Genomic DNA, 19,930 nt, shown 5'->3' on the forward strand with positions numbered 1-19,930 from the left:
GGAGGGCCCTGTGTACCATTGACATCTGCTGCAACACACGCTCGCTATTATTCACAGTCTTAGGATTCCTTCTGTGGAGGTTTCACAGTCCTGGCTCGGAAAAAGGCAAGGTTGCTTCTCTCCTTGTCACCCTCTCAGTGCGCGTCGTCTTTCTCCTCCTCTTGAACTACCGTGCTGAGTTAGCTCTTTCGTCGGGCAGTATGCCTTGCTCGTATTGTGCTCTCGTGCGCACCTTTTCTCCCTGTGGGGAAGGGAAGGGCTGTCAGGTGTGTGTGATCCTGGTCAATTGCCTGACTTTGCCTGACCCTTGTGTTGTGACATGTCAGGTAAACAGTCTTCCTTTTAGTCCGTTGTCTCTCTGTGAGCAAGTGTTCGTGTCGGGAAAGGGGGAGGGGTGTAAAGTTTCCGAGTATCCCATGTGACAAGATGAGGAAAAGTGTTATAAGGAATTATAGCTTTTGTACCACAGGGTTTGTGATACAAACGGGAATTATGAGGATTATAATTGTGCAATGTACCGGGGGGACTGTGGGAATGGTAGTGTTCTGTCCAAGTAGACTGGGTGTTCGGAAAAGAATATTCAAAGTGCCGAGGAGAAGAATGATTGTGAGTATTCAGATAGAAAACAGGGAAAACAGGGATTCTGTGAGTTGTGGTTTCTGGGTGTAACAGGATTTGGGATTCTTGGAATTTGTTATATATGGAGGGGTTGTTAGGTTGCGGCAAGAGAGATTGAATGGGCAGAAGGGAGGCAGATGTAATACAGTCTACAAAGGTCTTGGGGATCTCGCCCTCCTCTCTTTTTCTCCCGGTATCATACTGCATCTCAACTGGGGTATTCCCCTGAGCACAACCCCGGATTCCCCTACGCAGGTGATCTTTACCCACTCCTCTACCCCTAGGGTTGTGATAAGAGAGGGCCAGTTATTCCCTGGCCACCTGAATAAGCGTTTCCTGGGATCTACTTGAGAGAATACCCTCAGGTTACTAACATACCCTTCCCCTTCCCCTCTGCTGGTTAGGCAGAGGTGTTTCACTGAGAGACGTCGTTCCCTCGAGTTCTCTCTTTTATTTCTCTCTCTCTATCTTCCTTTCCCTTTCTTGACCTATCATCACCTCTTCCTCTATAGCTTCAGGGTAGATCACTATAGCATGGCCCCTCTCTCCACAAAATAGACATGATTCTAATTGCGAGGTCTCTGATGTATCCAGAGATATAGTGGATGTTGACCCTCTCTTACTCTTATTCAGAGGGCTAAAAAGAATATGCAGGGTGTTATGGTTCTCTAGGTTTTGCCCCTCCTGGTTGACATAGGGTCCTTCTCACACCTTCCCATTTGGGTTTCTCACCTTCTCTCTCCCTTGCTCGACCCAAAATTTCCCTTTGAATAATAAGGATGGGGTTCCAGGATTTTATTTTCTGTAGTAGGGATCTCTAGGTCTCCTCCTGTTTTTTTTCTTAGAGAATATTTTCCAAGGGGTTTCATATGCTGGGATCCCTTCTCTGTCCCCCATATAGAATATTTTGGGACTTGTGGAAAAGTTCAGGAAAACGAAGGTTAATTCGTTTTTTGCAAGGGAAAAGATGTAACATTTTTACTTTACCTTCTTTACAGGGTAAAATATAAAAGGGATATTTTACTCCTATTTGCAAAGAGATCAGTGACTTGTCCTTTCCGTGTAGCAAATAATCTTGTGGGCAAAAAAGACAATAGCTGTTGTCCTCATCATTCTTTCTGATAGGTGGAATGGCTTGAGAGGTCAGGGGAAGAAATTGAACTCCCATTCTCTGTTTCAAGGGCTGGAAGGGTGGTGTCATGCTTTCCATAGATTTCTCCCCATCGATGGAAAACTGGGCCTGACACAGTTTGCCTATTAACTCCAAGATTTCTGAGGATAGGGCATGGAAATCTCCATTCGGGTTCTCTACATGTAAGTGGGCTCTCCAACTATCATCAATTGGATCATATCCCAACACTGACACCCTATGTAAGCAACTCATGTTGGCGACAGTAAAGACAGACACAAGTGATCACAGTTCAAGGGTCTTTATTAAACTGTATATGCAGATTGAGAGTATTATGGTTTGAAGTCTACCACAACAATGCAGTCTTCTCCCACTGTCCAACAGTGTGCATCACGTCACCTCTGGAGAATAGAGAGAAGAGCTCAGATACTGTTCTTCAGTACTTTAGCACTTTGCTGTAAGCACTTGGTCATAAGAGCAGCCCTGTTGAGAACTTCAGTTACTGTACCAAAACATAGCAGCAACTCTAAGAAATGTGGCCATGATGCCACGCATGCATCATCCTTGCTGTGATTAGTTAACATTGACCCATATCAAACGGGTATGACAGCTCCCCTGAAAAATTAGCATACTGTGCTTAAATATATGAAATTAACTGTTGAGAAGTACTGGCATGGTCAGTTACACTAAAATCAATATAGAACTGCTGAGAAGTGTTGACCCTGTCCCATCGGGCTGCTACTATTGCACTATTAGTATAAAAACCCGTAAGAGAAGTGCTAGTAGATGTTGCTACTACCTATCTGTGTGCATACTTTGACAGGGGCAGAGCAGACGGTAGGGGGTTAATGTAAAGTGCAGAAACATGCCCAACCATACCTTGCTTTCTATTTTGAGACTACTAAAAAGGACTGTGCCCTTTCATGGATGTGCAGGCACACACAAGCAATCTTTTAAGACTATATAAAACACCAAAAGCTTTCCCTAGTCCGAAATGCCAAACACAAGGTTTGCTGAGAGGCTCTCATAAATCTTCGTACATTGAAAACCATAAGCCGTTAAATGCCACTGACACACTTCTAAAACAAAGAGAAAACACAGTATGAATGCCCAGTCAAGTTTGCATCAATTCTGCACAAATTATGATGTTGCAGAGTGACTGGGAGAGTAGGAGGGGTCACATGACTGCATCGCATGGAAGCTTGGCTAAAGCATATATAATGTTTTGTTTTGCATGACATTATTTTAATTTAAGAATGTGTCCTCCTGTGCCATATCCAAGGATTCCAACCACGTCAGTAGCGGGCAACAAATCCTTTCCTATGGGGAAGAAACTTACTGTCCATGGTCATTATCTATGTACCTGATTTATAGACAGTAAAACTAGGTGGAGCGCTCAACATAGGGGACATACCGAGGGGGATTACAGGTAGGGCGTGGAGCTAGCAGAGTGGCTGACCTGGGTAGGAGGAGCAGGCGAGGTTGGAGAAGTAGGTTTGAGTGAAGTGATCAGCGATTGCCTAGATGTTCTCTAAAGAATAGGATCTTTTTGTCTACCTGAACAATAGGATGGAGGGGTGCAGTCTGATATGTGTTGATAACTTGTTCCAGAGACAGGTTGCATAACATTATCATTTAAATACATGATATCACTGTTTTATACAGCACCACAACAATCTTCCCAAAGACAATAGCTTCAAGGCACGTAAGAGTCCAAAGTAGGGATTTAGAGTTAACATTGGAGATATTTGGGTCCAAATGAGATATATACTTCCTCTTTTGCGAGCATTAAGAGGTGCAGGAGATCATTAGGATGCACTAAGTAAAGCAGGATGACCTGGAAATGGAAAATTATGTGGCAATGCAGGGTCTTTTCTTTGTAAAGAACATTGCTTTCAGGCTCTACAGGGGTGCATGGCGAGTGCACATTTTGCACCCTGGTGCGTGGCATTGCTTGTTTAGAGTGATAGTGCTGATAATATGCTTCACACCTGCTAGTGGCTACTTGTGGCTCTCCAGTGAACATTTTGTCACCGGTCCTTATATTACTTTGGTGGAAATTCCAGCATATCCATTAGAAATGTTTTTAATGGACCCATTTTGTGGCTTCACGTTGTTTGTCTCTGCACTGTCATGGGGAAAGAGTTGATTCCAGTTTAATGGTGTCTGGTGCTATACATTGATGTACACATTTCTCTGCAGCTAGAAGCAAGTCCTTTGAGTATTGGTTTGAATATGTTTTTCTTTTCAAAATGAAAACCCAAATTCAGTTTCCCACAGCTGTTAACTCAGAGGCGAGTTCTCTCGTCGCCTGTTGATGGGATCTCAATGCCGGTGAACAGTGCGAAAATGAGTAACATTTTTGGTTCTGGGCAACGCTAATCTTTGTACCCGGCCTGGGTGCCCCCGCAAGGCTCTCTCTGCAGTCCCTTTACTCTTCCTCCCTTTATCAACTGATCTCTTTGTTTGCATTCTCATATCACCCATTTGTAGCTGACACTCATATCTTCTTCTCCTTTCTCACTCTCACTTCTGATCTATTGTGATGTATTTCTGATTGCCTCACAGCAGTCTGCAAACGGATGGCACTTTGATGTCTCACGCTTAGCTCCTCAAAGGTAAAAGTGACCTTCCTCCCTTAACATCAGGAAAATCTACCTTCCCCTCACCGGCCACATCCCACATACTAACTCTCATACTCAGTCACCGTGACTACTGTGCTAGAATCCTCCCTGGCCTCCCCCCGAAAATCCTACATACTGTTTCATGAAATAATCAACTTTGCCACATGCACCCTCTTTCATCTCCTCCACTGTTCTCCAACTCCATCACTGCCTTCATTTTAATAGGCTCTTTTTAAGATCTGGTCCCTTTCAAATCCCTAATGCTTTATCCAATAAAGACTATCTCTCACTACTCGACTCGACCAGAACATCATCCTTAATCCCGCTTTTCCCTGCTCCCCCCCTCACACTTCCTCTCAATTTCACGCCTTGTCCCTGCTTGCTGCTCACCACTGGAATGCACTATCCCCATATCAAAGATATCACTACCATGCACTTCTTTAAATATGTACTGAAGATCAACCTCCTAGACCAGGCAGAACTCTTATCTCTCTGGATTATCGCTCCAACGCCGTGACTGCCCTGTCTCTAGCTCCATATCCTAAGGAAAGGGTGCATATGCAGTCCTCTCAGACCACTCCAAGCAAGGTGTCTTGCACTATCCCTGGTCTGTATATCTTGTTTTCTACCAGTCCGTCTTTCTTCAGCATTCCCACCTATGCAAGGCGCTTGTTACAGGACTGTCCTGTTTACTGCTGTTGTAATGTATGTGTTTCCATTTCAAGCACCTTCCTTGCTCAGTATATAAATACACAAAATATATACTTTCAACACACCACCAAACGCATGCCACCAATCCTTTGATAGAGCAAGAAAGAGCCCGCAGACGATTATTTTTGGAATGCATCCTATACATAATCTGTTGTCGATACCCATGTTGAAGAATTGCTATTTTAGGTGAGTAGCTATTGTGTCTCAGGGATCAGAGGCCTATTTACATGGTAGGGGAATTGAGACAAGGATCCGGGCTCTGATTCATGCCAGGTCTGGGTTCCCGATGGGGCATGCATTGTCTAAGCGAACCTTGAGGCACAATGACTAGTGGTTGCAAGTGCACAGAATACATCTTGTGTATGCAAGTACAGTGATGTGTATGTTTGCATTCGCCTCCCTGTTTACCTATCAACGATGACAGAGACAGACTGCCTTAGCCTGCACAGACTGTCGCTACCATGACCCAGAAAACTGTCAAGACATTTGTCTCGTTGGTAATTGATGTCTTTCCTTCTGTTTTCTTCTAGGCTGGTATCGGGGGATTTCGATGAAGAAACCCAACGTCAAGGTAACGATTAGAGAACTAAATACACCTTGCATGCATTGATTCCTCCCAGCTTGGTTCATGGCTGTCTTTTCCCATTAAGATCGTCCGTGTTGCCTCCATCATTTATCCCTTCTGCAAAGCGGTGAAACGAGGCTGCCGCCCGGTGCACGCTGGGATCTGGCGTAGAGGGAATTTACAGGGCACTGAGGAGTTTAGTAAAAACTTCAAGGTTGTAACCCCTCTTTGTTCACCCGGTCTTGTGGGATTAAGAGCGAGGTAAGTGTGTGTGTTAAATTCCGCTTCGCTTTCGAGGGAGGATAAAATTGTCCTTCTGAAAAGGGTCAGACACATATTGCTGGAATATTCATGTCTGCATCAGTCATTGCTTTCAGGACAAGATGTGTTGACCTTTGGTGTCTGCTGTGCTGTTGAAGGTAAAAACCCCACTGGGTTCCAGAAATCGGATTCCCTTACCCTCTCACATGTGGAAAATAAAAGGGGAGTACCTTTTTACAAGTCACTTGTCTTTGACTTCTATATGGATACCAATATGGAAGTAACTGTGAAATGAGCGAGCAATTGAAATATGTATAAGCAGATTGACCATATAATAAGCAACCGTGGGTTCCGCAAATGAAAATTAATAAATATGTTTATGAACTGTTTATAATTTGTCCCACATGGAAAGGTGGAGATGCAAAAATAATCCCTGAATAAGCCAAACATAGATTGTTTTCAATTGAAAGGTAAAGTGGACTGTGCATAACACTGAATACATTGGAAGATTCACAATTAATATAAATATAATAGGAGTAAATAGTTTGAGATTGAAAAGCCACTCCTCTTCAGCGCAAGGTGTCTAAGTAACAAAAATGCAGATGCAGCGTGCAAAGAGAGCAAATCAAAGCATGCATCTTTCATTGCATCTGGCAGTCTAGATCGCTCATCCTACGGAGCCCCCCTTCCCTTTCCATGGCGGCCGTGGGAAGCTGAGAGGAAGCTGTGGCTGCGGCGGCAGCAGAAATAAGGTAAGTGGGAGGGCAGGGGGGTTGTTTAAAAAAAACAACGGGGACGGAGGGTGGGGGTAAGATGGTAGTGGGGAGAGCCGGCTGTCAGGGGCCTTGGAACGGGGGCTTGTACCGGCAGTTCAAGCACGCGTACCTAGCCACCTGAATGGCTGGCTCCCCCACCCGTGGTCCTAATGTGATATACAAGTTCAGGTAACATAACATACAATTGGTATAGAGCGGGCAGACCTTCTAGCATTTTGTTGCCCACAGGCACCACGGTTCTGAAAGGCGGATTATGAAAAGTTGGAGTAGATAGAGGATGCCCCATTCCTTCATTTCCCCCTTTTGGGCATAGCGATAGATGTTAACAAGAGCCTCTGGTGGTACACCGGCCTAGCATAGTTACTTGCTAATCATGAGTCGCCATAAATTGGGGTAATGGGAGCTGCCCCTGTTCCACAAATTAGTCATGACACCTAGTTGACTGTAGCAAGGCAGAACATACCCTACTGTGAACTCAACCCTAATAACTAATTACACAAAAAGCGTGACTGATGCTTTACACTGCTATATTTTCACGCCATTTTTTGTTGATACTTTTATGGTTACGTGGGAACATTGCCCTGGCCATTGCTATTGTACTATGAATGCCTATTTCCGAGCGTGACCCTACTGTAATTAATTAATATAGCGTTAACACCTGAAGTTAAAGACCTGAGAGAAGCAAGGGCTATTAACAAGGGACCCAGGGCCGATAACACCCGATCCAGTGGGCGGATCATGTGTTAAGGCTATTAGCACCCTGGGTTGCCAATCCGATTGCCCGGGGTGATAGGGGCATTGTATTTTGTTTGAATAAACAGGACACCGCGCAAAAAAAAAATACTATACTATGATGGCTGCCATGGAGCTGGAAGGCAGGGCTCATTTGGAGCCCCTCTTCCATTTCAATGGCTGCCAGCACAGGGAGACGTGGCAAAGCTGCAGCGAGTATCACTGTTGTCACAATCCGGTAAGTGGGGCTGGGGAAGGGGTTTGGTGTTAAAAAGCTGAAGATGGAGGGTCAAGAGAAGATGGCGGGGTGAGGCGGAGGAAGCAGCAATCGGGTTCCATGGAACGTGGGCTGAGGTTAGCAGTTTCTGCCCGTGATCCAAGGAACCTGATTGGCTGCTCCCCCCACCCCGGGTGCTAATTGCTTTTAGCTAATGGCAATGTGTTGCTGCAAAGTTCTAGCCTCTAATTAACTCTAGATGGTGCATAAAGTGTTTAAAAATCTGTGTCTGCATGTATGTATGTGCAGGTGTTTTATAGCGCAAACCTAGCTGTGAAGCAATGGAGGGTGGTACGATAAGAGGAAATAGTAAGAGAGTTGAATAGATGTATATCATTTTTAACGTTCAGCATATACTTGTAAGAACATGGAGAGAGAGTACATAGAGGATTACAGAAAGGGGATACCGGTTGGGGAAGAAAAGGCCAACCCAGTATTCATTAATTTGTTGGTGGATTTTGAGTTTTACACAATCTGACCTTTCTAGCTGCTCTGTTGAGTATCTGTATCAGCATCAGCGACTCCTTGCTTGACTTAGCCCTGTAGAAGGTCCACCTCCTCAATGGGAATAGGATTCTGCACTAGGTTCTTTGACATTTTCTCAAAACATTGTACAATAGGGCCAATATTCAACATTTTGTTAGAAAAAGAACCAACTATTTTCCAATGCAGATTGGGTTCTCAGACAAGGGATCGACCTTGTCTTGTATTTCAAATCTCCTTCCTAGCCCATCCATTCCTATTCCACACAAATGTGTCTTTGGTTGCTGTATGCTACAACCAAGTGACCACTACTTCCTAGAGTTATCCCTTAACCTAAAGTGGTGCCTGATGGCTGTGGCCTTTTCAAACTCTCTCCCTTACAGGATTCTTTGTCTATTTTCCTCAAAATGGTTAACTCCACAGATTCACCCCCTCCTCCTTGTCACTGTCTCCATCCTTCCACACTCCCTCCTCTGATCTTAGTGGTCTTTACTACTTCTCGTATCTCCTCTCTCCAACTGATCGCCCTTTCTTCCTATACTCTGCTTCCTGATCTTACCTCTCGCCCTCTCTACGCTCCTTCTCCTGTTCTTACCGCTCTCTTTCTCTCTCCCTCTCTCCAGCTCCCCTCTCCTATCTGTGCCCTCTAACTCTCTCCCTGTCTCCCATATATCTCCCTTGCTCCCACTGCGACACCAGCCTCTATTCTTCTTAACCTTCGGTCTCTCACTTCACTCTCTCTCTCTCTCACACACACACACACACACACACACTCTCTCTCAAACCCTCCCCCTTTCTCTACTCTCAAATTCCCCCTTTCTGCTCTCAATTTTCAATTCACTCTCACACACACACACACAACTCAATTGGTAGCACCCTCTCTGACTCCATTTTATCTTGTTTCTGTGATGAATCCTGCGGAATCCTCACTGAATCCCAGCCTAAAGTCTCCTCCCATGTGGCCAGGGGAAGGCAGCCGCTTCCTGATCCCGACCCTGGGGCTGGTATTAGCCGGGTGGATCACATAGGAGGAGAAGGTCTTCAAGGGAATGTGAGGAATCCATCAGGGGAAACGCGATATTCATCCTCTTCTGAGGGTGAAGGTTCCCTAATGACTGAATATCTGATGGCTTGTTATCATAATAAGGCTTCCTCTCGCAGACTTCCTCAAGACAAAAAGTGTGAAAACCCTTATGGTAAACAGAGAATTTAAAAATGTAAAAATCAGGGAATTTATACTACTTCTGATTGTTATAATTCTACATTATGTTTGAATTGTGAAATTAAGAAACAATCATTAATTCCTTTGAGAACTTCCTCTAAATGTACATCTTATACATCACTAAAACAGACTAAATTGAATAATCCAAAAAGAAATATGATCATTATGAACTTCAAGTCCCATAATGCTCTAAATACTTTGACGAGAAAGTGGGACTCAAGAGTTACAAAACTGTAGTGTGCAGTCTAGTAGTTGTTATGACCCACACCTGAGTGAGACTTTTAAACATTTAAAGGCCTTTCAGGTACAGGACATTAAGAAGAAGCAGTGGGATCAGCAGAAGGAGGAGGAAGAAGTAGGAGACAGAGCCACTGCTGTTTTGGAAGCGGAACGCTGTGTCAAGGTGGCAGAGGTCAGGAGTCCTGTAGAATGTAGAGAACCCTCAACGGGAAGCGGTTTGGAAAGTAGCTGTCCTGAATGAGCTAAAAAAATACCTCCTGGTCCTGCGTGTTGCTCCGGTGTGTGGCGGTCACCGGTGTGTGAGCGGAGCAGAGGAAGCTCCAACTACAGGAGGCGCGAGCAAAGGGAACATTACCGTAGCTTTCAGACGACTGCGCAAATCCAACAGAAGAGGAAACAAGAGTAGCACGACCGGCGGAGAGACGTGGAAAGACCAGCGTGTCAGCCTTTGTCATGTAATCCCAGGGCGCTTTGGAACAGACAGTTGGCTCACAAGAAAACCTTTAAATACCGAAATAATGAAGTGAAGCAATGTGGGTGCAACTCTTATTATAAGAGGGATCAAATTAAAGAATATTGTATCACCATTGTCAATGCCAAAAGGGAACAACATTGAAACAAAGTGAATGTGATGTACAGAAAGGAAGATCATTTGTAAAATAATATTATACCAGCATTGCCTAAGCCCTTTGGCATTGAATGAAAACCAAAGATGGCAGATTAGAAGCCCTGCTTGTAATAATTATCAAGGGGGAGAGAAATATAACCTGCATTGCCTCGGCCAAACAAATCAGTGTAGAGACATTGGGCCTCATTAGGAGTGCTGTGGTAAGGCAACAACGGCACCAGTACTGCTACTGGCGCCGTTGTTACCACGCCGCAACATTCCGAGTTTGCTCTCGGGTGCCGCTCTGGATGACTGGACAGACCAGGCGTGCAGAGTGGCACCCGCGAGCAGACTAGGATGGTAGTAGTGGTACCGTTACAAACGGTACCGCTGCAACCATCCTCCCCATTCCCATTGAGCCCTATAAGGGCTCAAATGGGAATAGGGATGTACCGGATCCGTGTCCCGCGAATGGGAAGTACGGGGCCCTCCAAGGTCGGAATGGCCCGGTAAATCCCCTTTTGCGGGACCAAGACCCGAGTTTGGAGGTAGCCATGCCCTTATAAAGGCCATGGCTACCTCCAAACTCGTAATTAGGCCGATTGTCAATGTGCACTGTATCCTTACAGAAGAAGTTATAAATCTCTTGTGGTTGTTGAAAGTCAAAAGACTCATCCATGAAGCAATTGTTGATTTGACTTTCCTCATTGAGGATTTAAGTGTGGAAAGTTTAAAGCAAACCTCACCACAAAGTACTACTACTAGTAGTAGGAGTTTTTATCCTAGCAGGCAAGTATACCAGGCGTGGACCAGGAAGAAGATACGTTGAAGTACTGCAATGTGGTGGAAGGTTGTGGTGGAAAGAAAGTGGTATATCAACTGAACTGCTCTGATGAACTATTGTGAAACCATTCTGAAAAAACTGTGTTGCTTACGAAGACGAAATGTGACATAATGACAAGTGATTGGTCTTCAGAGAAGAGAATAATTATATTGCATATTGACTTGATGTATGAAGACAACGTCTTTTTGGTTTGTCAAACTGCAATTGAAGAGGGAGAAATCCTATTTGAAAATAAGACACTTATATTGCCAAGTGAAGGATTTATGGAATTACCAAACCTTTGTGCCATACTTCGAGTGGAACTTGGCTATTGAAAAGAACTTTCTTTTCAATAGCCCCCTAATGCTCTTGTGAGAAGCACAAATTGGACACAGTTTTCTTTCTAATGGCACATGTGTCTCTTATGGTCACTTAGGCACGGAAGACCTGGTTTCTCCACTCGTCTCCAGCAATCAGTGTTGTCTTCTCCAGACATCTAGTGCAGTCACACTAAATCAAGAGTCATGTGCCTGTCTTGCTCAGTCACCTAAGCAACTGTTCTATTTTTGGGTTACCTCTTTCTAAACTCTCACCCGATGGTTCAACAAAGGTAGCAGGTGCCCCTCTCTCTGAAAAACAAGGCATGATAACCTGTTCAATGGTTGTTAACCACATTGAGAGTTCGCAGCCATCTGCTTTTTGCCCACTGTACCTTTCACAGATGGGAAATATCCATTTGCATATCAGTCTTTGTCCCGCTCACATGGGCAGTCCAGCACCAAAATGCTATGGCAATTCCTCTCTGAACAAGAGTACCTACAGCAACCCCATACACGTGTTTCAGCCTTGTTGGGCATCATCAGTGAGGTGAAGGTGAGCCTCTCTAAGCACAGTGAGCAGGGAGTCCACGTCTGGTTTCCCCCAGGTAACCTAGGGTGACCAACTCCAAGTTCCTTCAAAAAATTCAACAAAGGTAGCAGGCACCCCTCTCTCGGAAGAACAAGGCATGATAACCTGTTCAGTGGTTGTTAACCACATTGAGAGTTCGCAGCCATCTGCTTTTTGCTCACTGTACCTTTCACAGATGGGAAATATCCATTTGCATATCAGTCTTTGTCCCGCCCACATGGGCAGTCCAGCACCGAAATGCTATGGCAATTCCTCTCTGAACAAGAGTACCTAAAGCAACCCCATACACGTGTTTCAGCCTTGTTGGGCATCATCAGTGAGGTGAAGCTGAGCCTCTCTAAGCACAGTGAGCAGGGAGTCCACGTCTGGTTGCCCCCAGGTAACCTAGGGTGACCAACTCCAAGTTCCTTCAAAATATTCAACATAGGTAGCAAGCCGATGGTGCTTGTGTGGTTTTCATTCTTCAACTCTCTGAATGTGTCACACAGCAATGGGTAACCAAAACCTACCCTAAATCAAACTCTGACCCACACACTCACTACATCTTGCTACCCTGCTTCCTACTCGGCTACTCTAACTTCACTCCAGTTTTTCCTCCCTTTCCTAAATTTACTAAGTGCATCTCTACCGACAACCGCTTGCATCTCTGAAAACTACCTGAGATTGAAAACTTGCTACAACCATATGGGCTCTTTATAGGCCATGTTGTAAAATGTCTTAACAAGTTTAAACAATGTTCAAATTGTCAGAATTACGTGGAAATGCGGTAATTTGAGATTCTAGACGTAAAGTTTGTCCAGGCCTAGCCAGGAGTGTTAGCAATTCACAAAGGTTGTTTAGATGTAAGAAGGCCATTTTGACAGCAGGATTAATGTATGGCAGACATACATGTTGGTGCAGCATCAAACATCTCTCTCAATTCATGGGCCTTCTGTGAGGTGACAAGGGATGAGCCCATCAAATAGAATGGTAGTGTGGCAATGTTGTTTCAGACGAACAACCAGGCTTTCATTGTGGAGGCTTTAGGATTGGGTCAGCTTTGTTCCATCCATTGTTGGAGGTGCGGGTGTGGTACTCCAGGATTTGGTGACAGTCCCCAAGAGCATTTGAGATTTTGTTATTAATTCGAGCATTGTTGATGTATATTAGGTAATCATCAAAGTGGTTTACCTTTGTACGTTTAGTTTAGATATTGGACGCAATTGTGGAAAAAGGTGGTCCTTAAACTACACTACATGGCACAATGGAAATTATGAAAATAATGGTATGCCAGATTAACTTGGGTATGATTTATGCAGATGCAATGCAACCCATGGAAAGATTTCCCTCACACCACACCTAGTGGACCTGGATGTAAGACAAGAAAACTATTGTCCACTATATGAGAGAATCTCAAGAGGATGAGAAAGCCAGTGTGCTCTGGCCTTGATCCCTGGCTGCGGTTGGCGTCTATCTCATCTCCATTAGAGTTCTTTCGACAGCTCCATCTGAGAACAGAAACCAGCATGGAATCACTTGAAAGACATGTTTACTTCCAGATGACACATGCTGCTATTGTCGCTTCCAGGATTTTGGACATGTAAGGGAGACAAGCAATTGCTATGTTATCTGCCAGATTTCTGGAGTCTAGCCCTGGTATTTTGTAGAACGGTAGTGACAGCATGCTTTAGCTTATGTGTGAAAGAGTTGAGTGGCACATTGATTTATTTAGTAATGAGTGGAATGATCGCAGGCTCACGTGGTTTGATTACTACGGCATTATAAGCATCAGGTAGTGGGGTTGATGTGTTAAGTTTGTTCATGATATTACTTGATTCTGCTTCTTCAATTGTGCAAAGTTGCAAAGGAGAGTGGTACATGGTAATGATTTGAGAAGCACAGTTGTAGTTGGCTGACAATTGGGGTTGGAGTTAATGGATTTCATTTTGTCTTATAAGAAAACCATAACTGTTTAGAGTGGCTTGCATTAGATGTTACAGACGAGGAGGTATAGAACAAGAAAAGTTGGCAGCAGAGTTTACTTCTTCATGTAACAAACTGTACTAAAACTCACACCTCTTACCCTGCACCTAAGACAGACACACCTCTACAGTACTGCAAACCGCACGTAGTTCACAAAATCCCAACCACAAACCAAATCACACACTATCTCGCACAACACCACCACACGATTGCTGCCCTCCGAATATTGCAGCTATGCTCAGCGAACGGTGTCTCCGAATTGAAGCTGCCAACAGCACATCACAGCTCTCTTGCTCTTTTCCAGCTCAACCCCACAAACCATCCACCCTTCCTCCTTACTTTACAGACCCGAGTGAGCGCCAAGAAACCACGCAGGTGGCAACAGTGCGCATTATAACAACTTTAACATCAACATGTATGTGAGGCTGAAACTAGGATTTCTTTACTCACACGGAATCCACGTTTGATTTCCTCTGGTGCCTTTCCAAGGCTATTCGCGTTGTAAGAGTGGCACACTTGCCACATCAGTCCTTCCATCACAAGTTAGAAATATCTTATCATGGCATTTGCCAAGAAGTCATTTATAGGCTTGCCGTTCATTACGTAAAGTCTATGCTCGGATCTCTGGCATTGGTGTCCCGGTATCTATCCAGAGGTTCTGCTCAGAGGTGCATTCCTGTGCACCCAACCTCTGTTTGACTAACGTGCTTTACACAGTCAACTGTAGCAGTGTACTCTGTTCAGCAAATGTGCAGCCCCAACCCCAGCCTTAGTCGTGAATGTGGACTAACAGCACCATATCATCACTCATAACTGTAATCAGCAAACTTGTAAAGAGGCCCCGTGTCTTGAATGTGCTTGTCTAAAAATAAGCAGTGCCTAAAAAATGGGGAAGTCAAAATACATCCATGCTTACCATGTTCATAGTAACGGAAGTCGATAGTAGAGTAAGAACACGGTTGGAATTCTTCTGGTTTTCCAATCAGGGAAAAAAGCTGACACAAATGAGCAATTATATTATAATATATATAAAGTCTGGCCCCAGAGATTGGTCCGACAGGCATCAGCAGGAACCACCATCAGCATATTCACGAAAACCTCTGAGGCTCCACGGCTGGAAATCTGTTTTTAACACAGTGGGCCTCATTACAAGGTTGGCAGTAGCCTTGCCGATAAAACCAGCAGGCTGTCACCAAACTTGCGATTTTTTACGGCACCCACAAATGGGCAAATACCGGGTCATTACGGCCCTGCCGGACCTGGTAATTGGCCATTCGCGGGCGCTGTAAAAAAATGCTCCCCATTCCCAATGAGCCCCATAGGGCTCAATGGGAATGGGGAGGTCGGATGCACCGGCACCGTTGAGAATGGTGCTGGTGCATCCGACATGCTCTTCTCGCGAGCAGAACTCGTAGTTTGCGGGTCCGGTATCAACGTTACTGGCAAGCTTACCGGACCAGCAAACTTATAATGAGGCCCAGTGAAATGTGCATGGTGTTTCGCTTCCTGGCTACTTTTTGGGATTATTTTTTCTGGACTTCAAAATGGAAAAATGTGGATTAAAGGAAGAACAGGCTGTACTCCCAGACAGAATGGCCAGCTTCTCCCTCCCGCAGATGCTACTCTGCCATGATCCCCAGTGAAAGTGGGGGGTATATCAAAGAGAATGTGATAGAACGCACCCCTTTTTGCTGTAGCCATTCTGAAATCAAATCGCTCCTTTCCAGCTCGTGGGGCTCTTTTACGTAGTACTTTATTAAAGCACAAAGGTTTTTCATTTCTTGAGGAAATCCCGAGGAGACCCTGAGGAGAGCCTAAACTCTATGCTCTGAGACTGTAATAGTTCTCTGTCATGTTATTTTCACCACGGGGTGCATGTACCTCCCAATCATGCGCATATCTTTCTGTGGACATCTTTCTGATTGGTTCTGTGATACAATTGCTGTCTTACATGACCTAGGAAAGCAGAACATGAAAAATGGGCAAAAGATGCACAACTTGAGTCTCCTTGACATCAGCCCTCACAAGATTGTCTCGGATGTACATTACTGATCACTGCTGACCCCTAGAGCGGATTCCAAGGCCATATTCCAAGCCAGCCATCTCTACAACAAGACGGGAACAGGGTTATGGAGTCTGCCACCTGTAGAACTGGTTGTACATCTAATCACTTCTAGTATGTTCTTTTGGAAGAATTGACACATGGGTACAAACTCCACCTCCGGTGTGATTGATGGGCACTGGGCAATGGCAACCGATTACATTTCTTTCTTCTCTATAGCACAATAAACAGGAATAAACACAACGGTCAGAATTAACATGCGGCCTCTCGTGCAGCTTTGACTCCTCTATCCCCTGTCATATGCTGAGAGGTTCACAGCTAGGCACTATGTTGACGGCAGCAACATTAGCATTTCATTCCACTCGACTCCCTGCTTTGCCTGTCATTTGCATAAATAATTGTCAGCTCGTTAATAGTTCATTAAGAAAATTAAGAACCACATGAGAAAAGGAAACAGAACAGAAGGCGTGGAAGGGCATCACCTCAAGCATCTCATAATGAGCGAGAGCCTTCAGTGTGTGCCCGACAGCACCAAAAGACATGAGAGATCTCAGAGAAGATCAGAAAAACAGAAAATAGGAGTCTTGAGGACTGTTCAGAAGGAACTAGAGTGAGTGTGACTTATGGCTACTCCTTGGGGAATTGGGTGATTTCCCTTAACAATTGGAACATACTGAGAGTTTTACTTTTTCATGCATTCACCATGAAAGCTTCCATGGCAAGGCCTGGGACTAACCACACATATCTCTGTACACGTTACCTTCACAAGTACCCCACCCGGCCTTTCTCAAAGGGATTTATGGCATATGAAAACCAAGACACATTAGGGCTGACCATGCCACCTGTCCACATAAGCACTGATGGCTTCTTGGGAATTTCTATTGCTAAGAAATGTTGGCATTCACCACAAAAATCAATGATGTCTACATCAGCAGTAATGCAACCGAGACATTGTGGCCCATCTTCTGCATCCACAAAACTGTAGATCTAAATCTGCACCAAAATAACATAGGCTGTATTTCACACATGTGAATCTGGATTTATGTCTAAAGACCGGTTAGAAAAGTCTGAATCTCCAGATTCCAGAACAAAAGGCTGCATTCCGCAAATCCTGCCTTTTCTAACTGGCTCTCTGCTGGTCCCTGGCGTGTGGTTTACTTTTTCCAGTGGTCTAGATACGACTTCCCCAGAAGCCTGACGTGCAGCATGCCATGCTTTTGTGCTTGACGTTTTGTGTCTTGAGCTTCCGGGCCAGCAATATCTAGAACACAAACAGCAAATCTATATTGGTTTTCTAGTATTGTGCAAACAAGATGAGATGTAAACACTTGTCGCTACTGCTAATACACATGAGACTGGATGGCTTGAAGAATATTGTTAAAATCAAGAGACTTTCATCTAACTAGTGTGATGAATCCTATGGACTCCTCACTAATTCCCTGTTTAAAGTCTCCTCCCCGGTGGCCAGGGAAAGGCAGATGCTTTCTGATCCAGAAATTGGGGGTGGTTTTCTGTAGGAGGATCACATGGGAGGAGAAAAGGCTCAGGGGAATGAGAGGAATCCGTGGGAGGATGACTGCATAATGCCAAAGTGTGTTATGGCTTGTTGTAAAAGCAATCTTGCTGTGTCACACAATACACATGTTGATAGTGATAAAAACACTAATGAACTCCTAGGCCTTAGAAGAAATAAAATCCCTTTCAAAATTCCACAGATTTGTACAGCTAAAGACCTCTGTTACACCTGTAAAGAACTCATGGTGGCAACAGTAAAGACAGACACAAGTGATCACAGTTTAATGGTGTTTATTAAACTGTATGTAGGATGGAAAAACGCCTAATCTAAAGCTAAATCTAAGATGGGAGCAAGCGTCGACCATCAAATGAAAATAAGCCAGTCGTTGTAGCGTTGTGTCAAATAAAAAGGGCCTATACTAAAAAAAACTATTGCCAAACCTTACAATTAATACAAAAAGGGTGTGGGATTGTTTTCAAGAAAAGAAAGAAGTGTTCACAAACAATATGTCAGGATGCAGCGGGTTTGGTCTTCCTCCCCACATTTTGAGCACAGGGTAAGATGGGATCTTGGAGCATAGTACACACTCAAGCTATCCCAGCACGTGTCGACAGTACCACTTGCAGCTATCAGAACCATCAATGACCAAGTCTCGTTTCTCTTGAAAGTCTCTTGCCTTCGAGGGCCTGACGTTTTCAACAACAACAAAACAAAAGTTCCTTCAACAAAACGAAAGTTTGTTTCCTGGTTTTGCTTTGGGTGAGGATTCTTCAACCCTGGGTCCCCATCTTGCGTGCACTGACCCCTCTTTACTTTTAGCCTCCCTCCTCCGGGTTCACTATGGCTTTTCCTTCGCTCACAAATCACAGTTCCAGTGGACATCCCTCGGCCGGGTTCACCTTTGTTAACACACTGTTTCTTGGGACTTTCAACTTTTCCCCTTATCGTCAGCATCTCTCTTCACCTTTACATTCACTTTCAATGTATTCGGGATTCACTTCCCTTGCTTTCTTTATAGTTCGTAGATCAAAGGCTTTCAACTGTACAGGGATTTTGCTTGACCTCCTGTATGACCACTTTGACCTATCTTGGCGGCTCTCCTACGGCGTTTTGGTTTCTGTTGTTTTACTCAGATGGGGATTGATCAGAGTGTCTCGAGTAAGCACCCACGTGGTACCGGTTCCCTTTACAGTTGGTCTCCCCTAAACACTTTAACAGTTCTTTGAACTTGGTTCAACTTGCCACTTTGCGTCTTTCATTCAACACAGCCCGGTTCTTATCGGCTCTTCCCTGAACTCACCAGCTGAGATGAATCACTTGGCTTTCTTCGTAACAGGAGTCAAGGCCGGTATCATGGTAGCAGGAGTTTCCTCTGCTCCCGCTTGTCAGTGTCAACATGCTCTGTGTACCATTGACATCGCTGCAGCACACTTGGGCTATTGTCCTCGGCCTTAAGATTCTTTCAGCACAGAGTTTGTTAGGTTTTGTCGAAGAGGGCAAGGTCGCGTGTCTCCTCATCAGCCTCTCGATGTTTGCTGCCTTTCTCCCCCTCTTGACCTGCTGGGTCTGGATAGTTGTCTCGCTGTGCGGTCTGCCTTGCTCGTACTGTGCTCTCTTGCTTCACCTTTTATCCCTGTGGGTATGGGAAAGGACTGTCAGGTGTGTGTGATTATGATCAATTGCCTGACCCTTATATTGGGACATGTCAGGTAACACCTCTGGTGTTAGACCGTTCTGTGGTGTGTCGTGCGAAAGTGTTCGTGTCAGAAAAAGGGGGTGGGGGTGGCAGTGAATTTGAATGTCCTACGTGGTAGGATGGGGAAAGAGGTGTTGAAATAAGGGGGATACCGCGTCTTACCCATCGGTGTTCCACTCCCACTCGCCGAGGTCCCCCCATCCACGTGATCCTCCCTCACTGGCGCACCCCAGGAACTGGATCCAATAGCAATGGCTGTTTCCTGGCCACCTGGATGACAGATCCCCGGGGACCAGCTAGGGAGACAACTTCAGGTTTCTCACACATCCAAAGGCACAGTGAAAGGGAATCTATGGTTAATAACGACCTAAAGAATTGCCTTTCCCTTTCAATCAGGTCACGTGACTAATCCTTATGATATTCATTTAAAGACTGCATTAAAGAACACATTTGGGTTTAGAAGTGAAAGTGTCAAACTCAAAAACCAAAATGTTTCCATTAGGGACTTCAAGCCCCATAATCCCTTAAGTACTGGGACGAGGAAGACTGCCAAAGAGGTGCAATGTTGCAAGAGTGGTCAGTTCCTTAATGTAAAGGACCCACACCTGAGGCAGACTGAGATACTTAAAAGAAGCACCCTCAGGTGTAGGACAGAAGTCAGGGAGAGAAGAGCAGAGGAAGGTGGAAGCAGAAGCGGCATGGTTCGTGCAGACAGCC

The 19,930-nt window shown here is 44.8% G+C and overlaps 1 protein-coding gene across 3 annotated transcripts in view; it reads left to right on the plus strand.

Annotated features, from left to right (window-relative positions):
- DOCK3 (dedicator of cytokinesis 3) overlaps positions 1 to 19,930 on the plus strand; it is a 2,582,899-nt gene that overhangs the window by 620,062 nt on the left and 1,942,907 nt on the right. For all 3 annotated transcript variants that reach the window (XM_069644069.1, XM_069644070.1, XM_069644071.1), the window contains exon 3: positions 5,613 to 5,653. In XM_069644069.1, coding sequence (XP_069500170.1) covers positions 5,613 to 5,653 — 41 coding nt within the window. The remainder of the gene's footprint in view (positions 1 to 5,612; positions 5,654 to 19,930) is intronic.

Source organism: Ambystoma mexicanum, chromosome 2p (assembly GCF_040938575.1).
Source record: "Ambystoma mexicanum isolate Mex_15411 chromosome 2p, UKY_AmexF1_1, whole genome shotgun sequence".
Lineage (NCBI taxonomy): Eukaryota > Metazoa > Chordata > Amphibia > Caudata > Ambystomatidae > Ambystoma > Ambystoma mexicanum.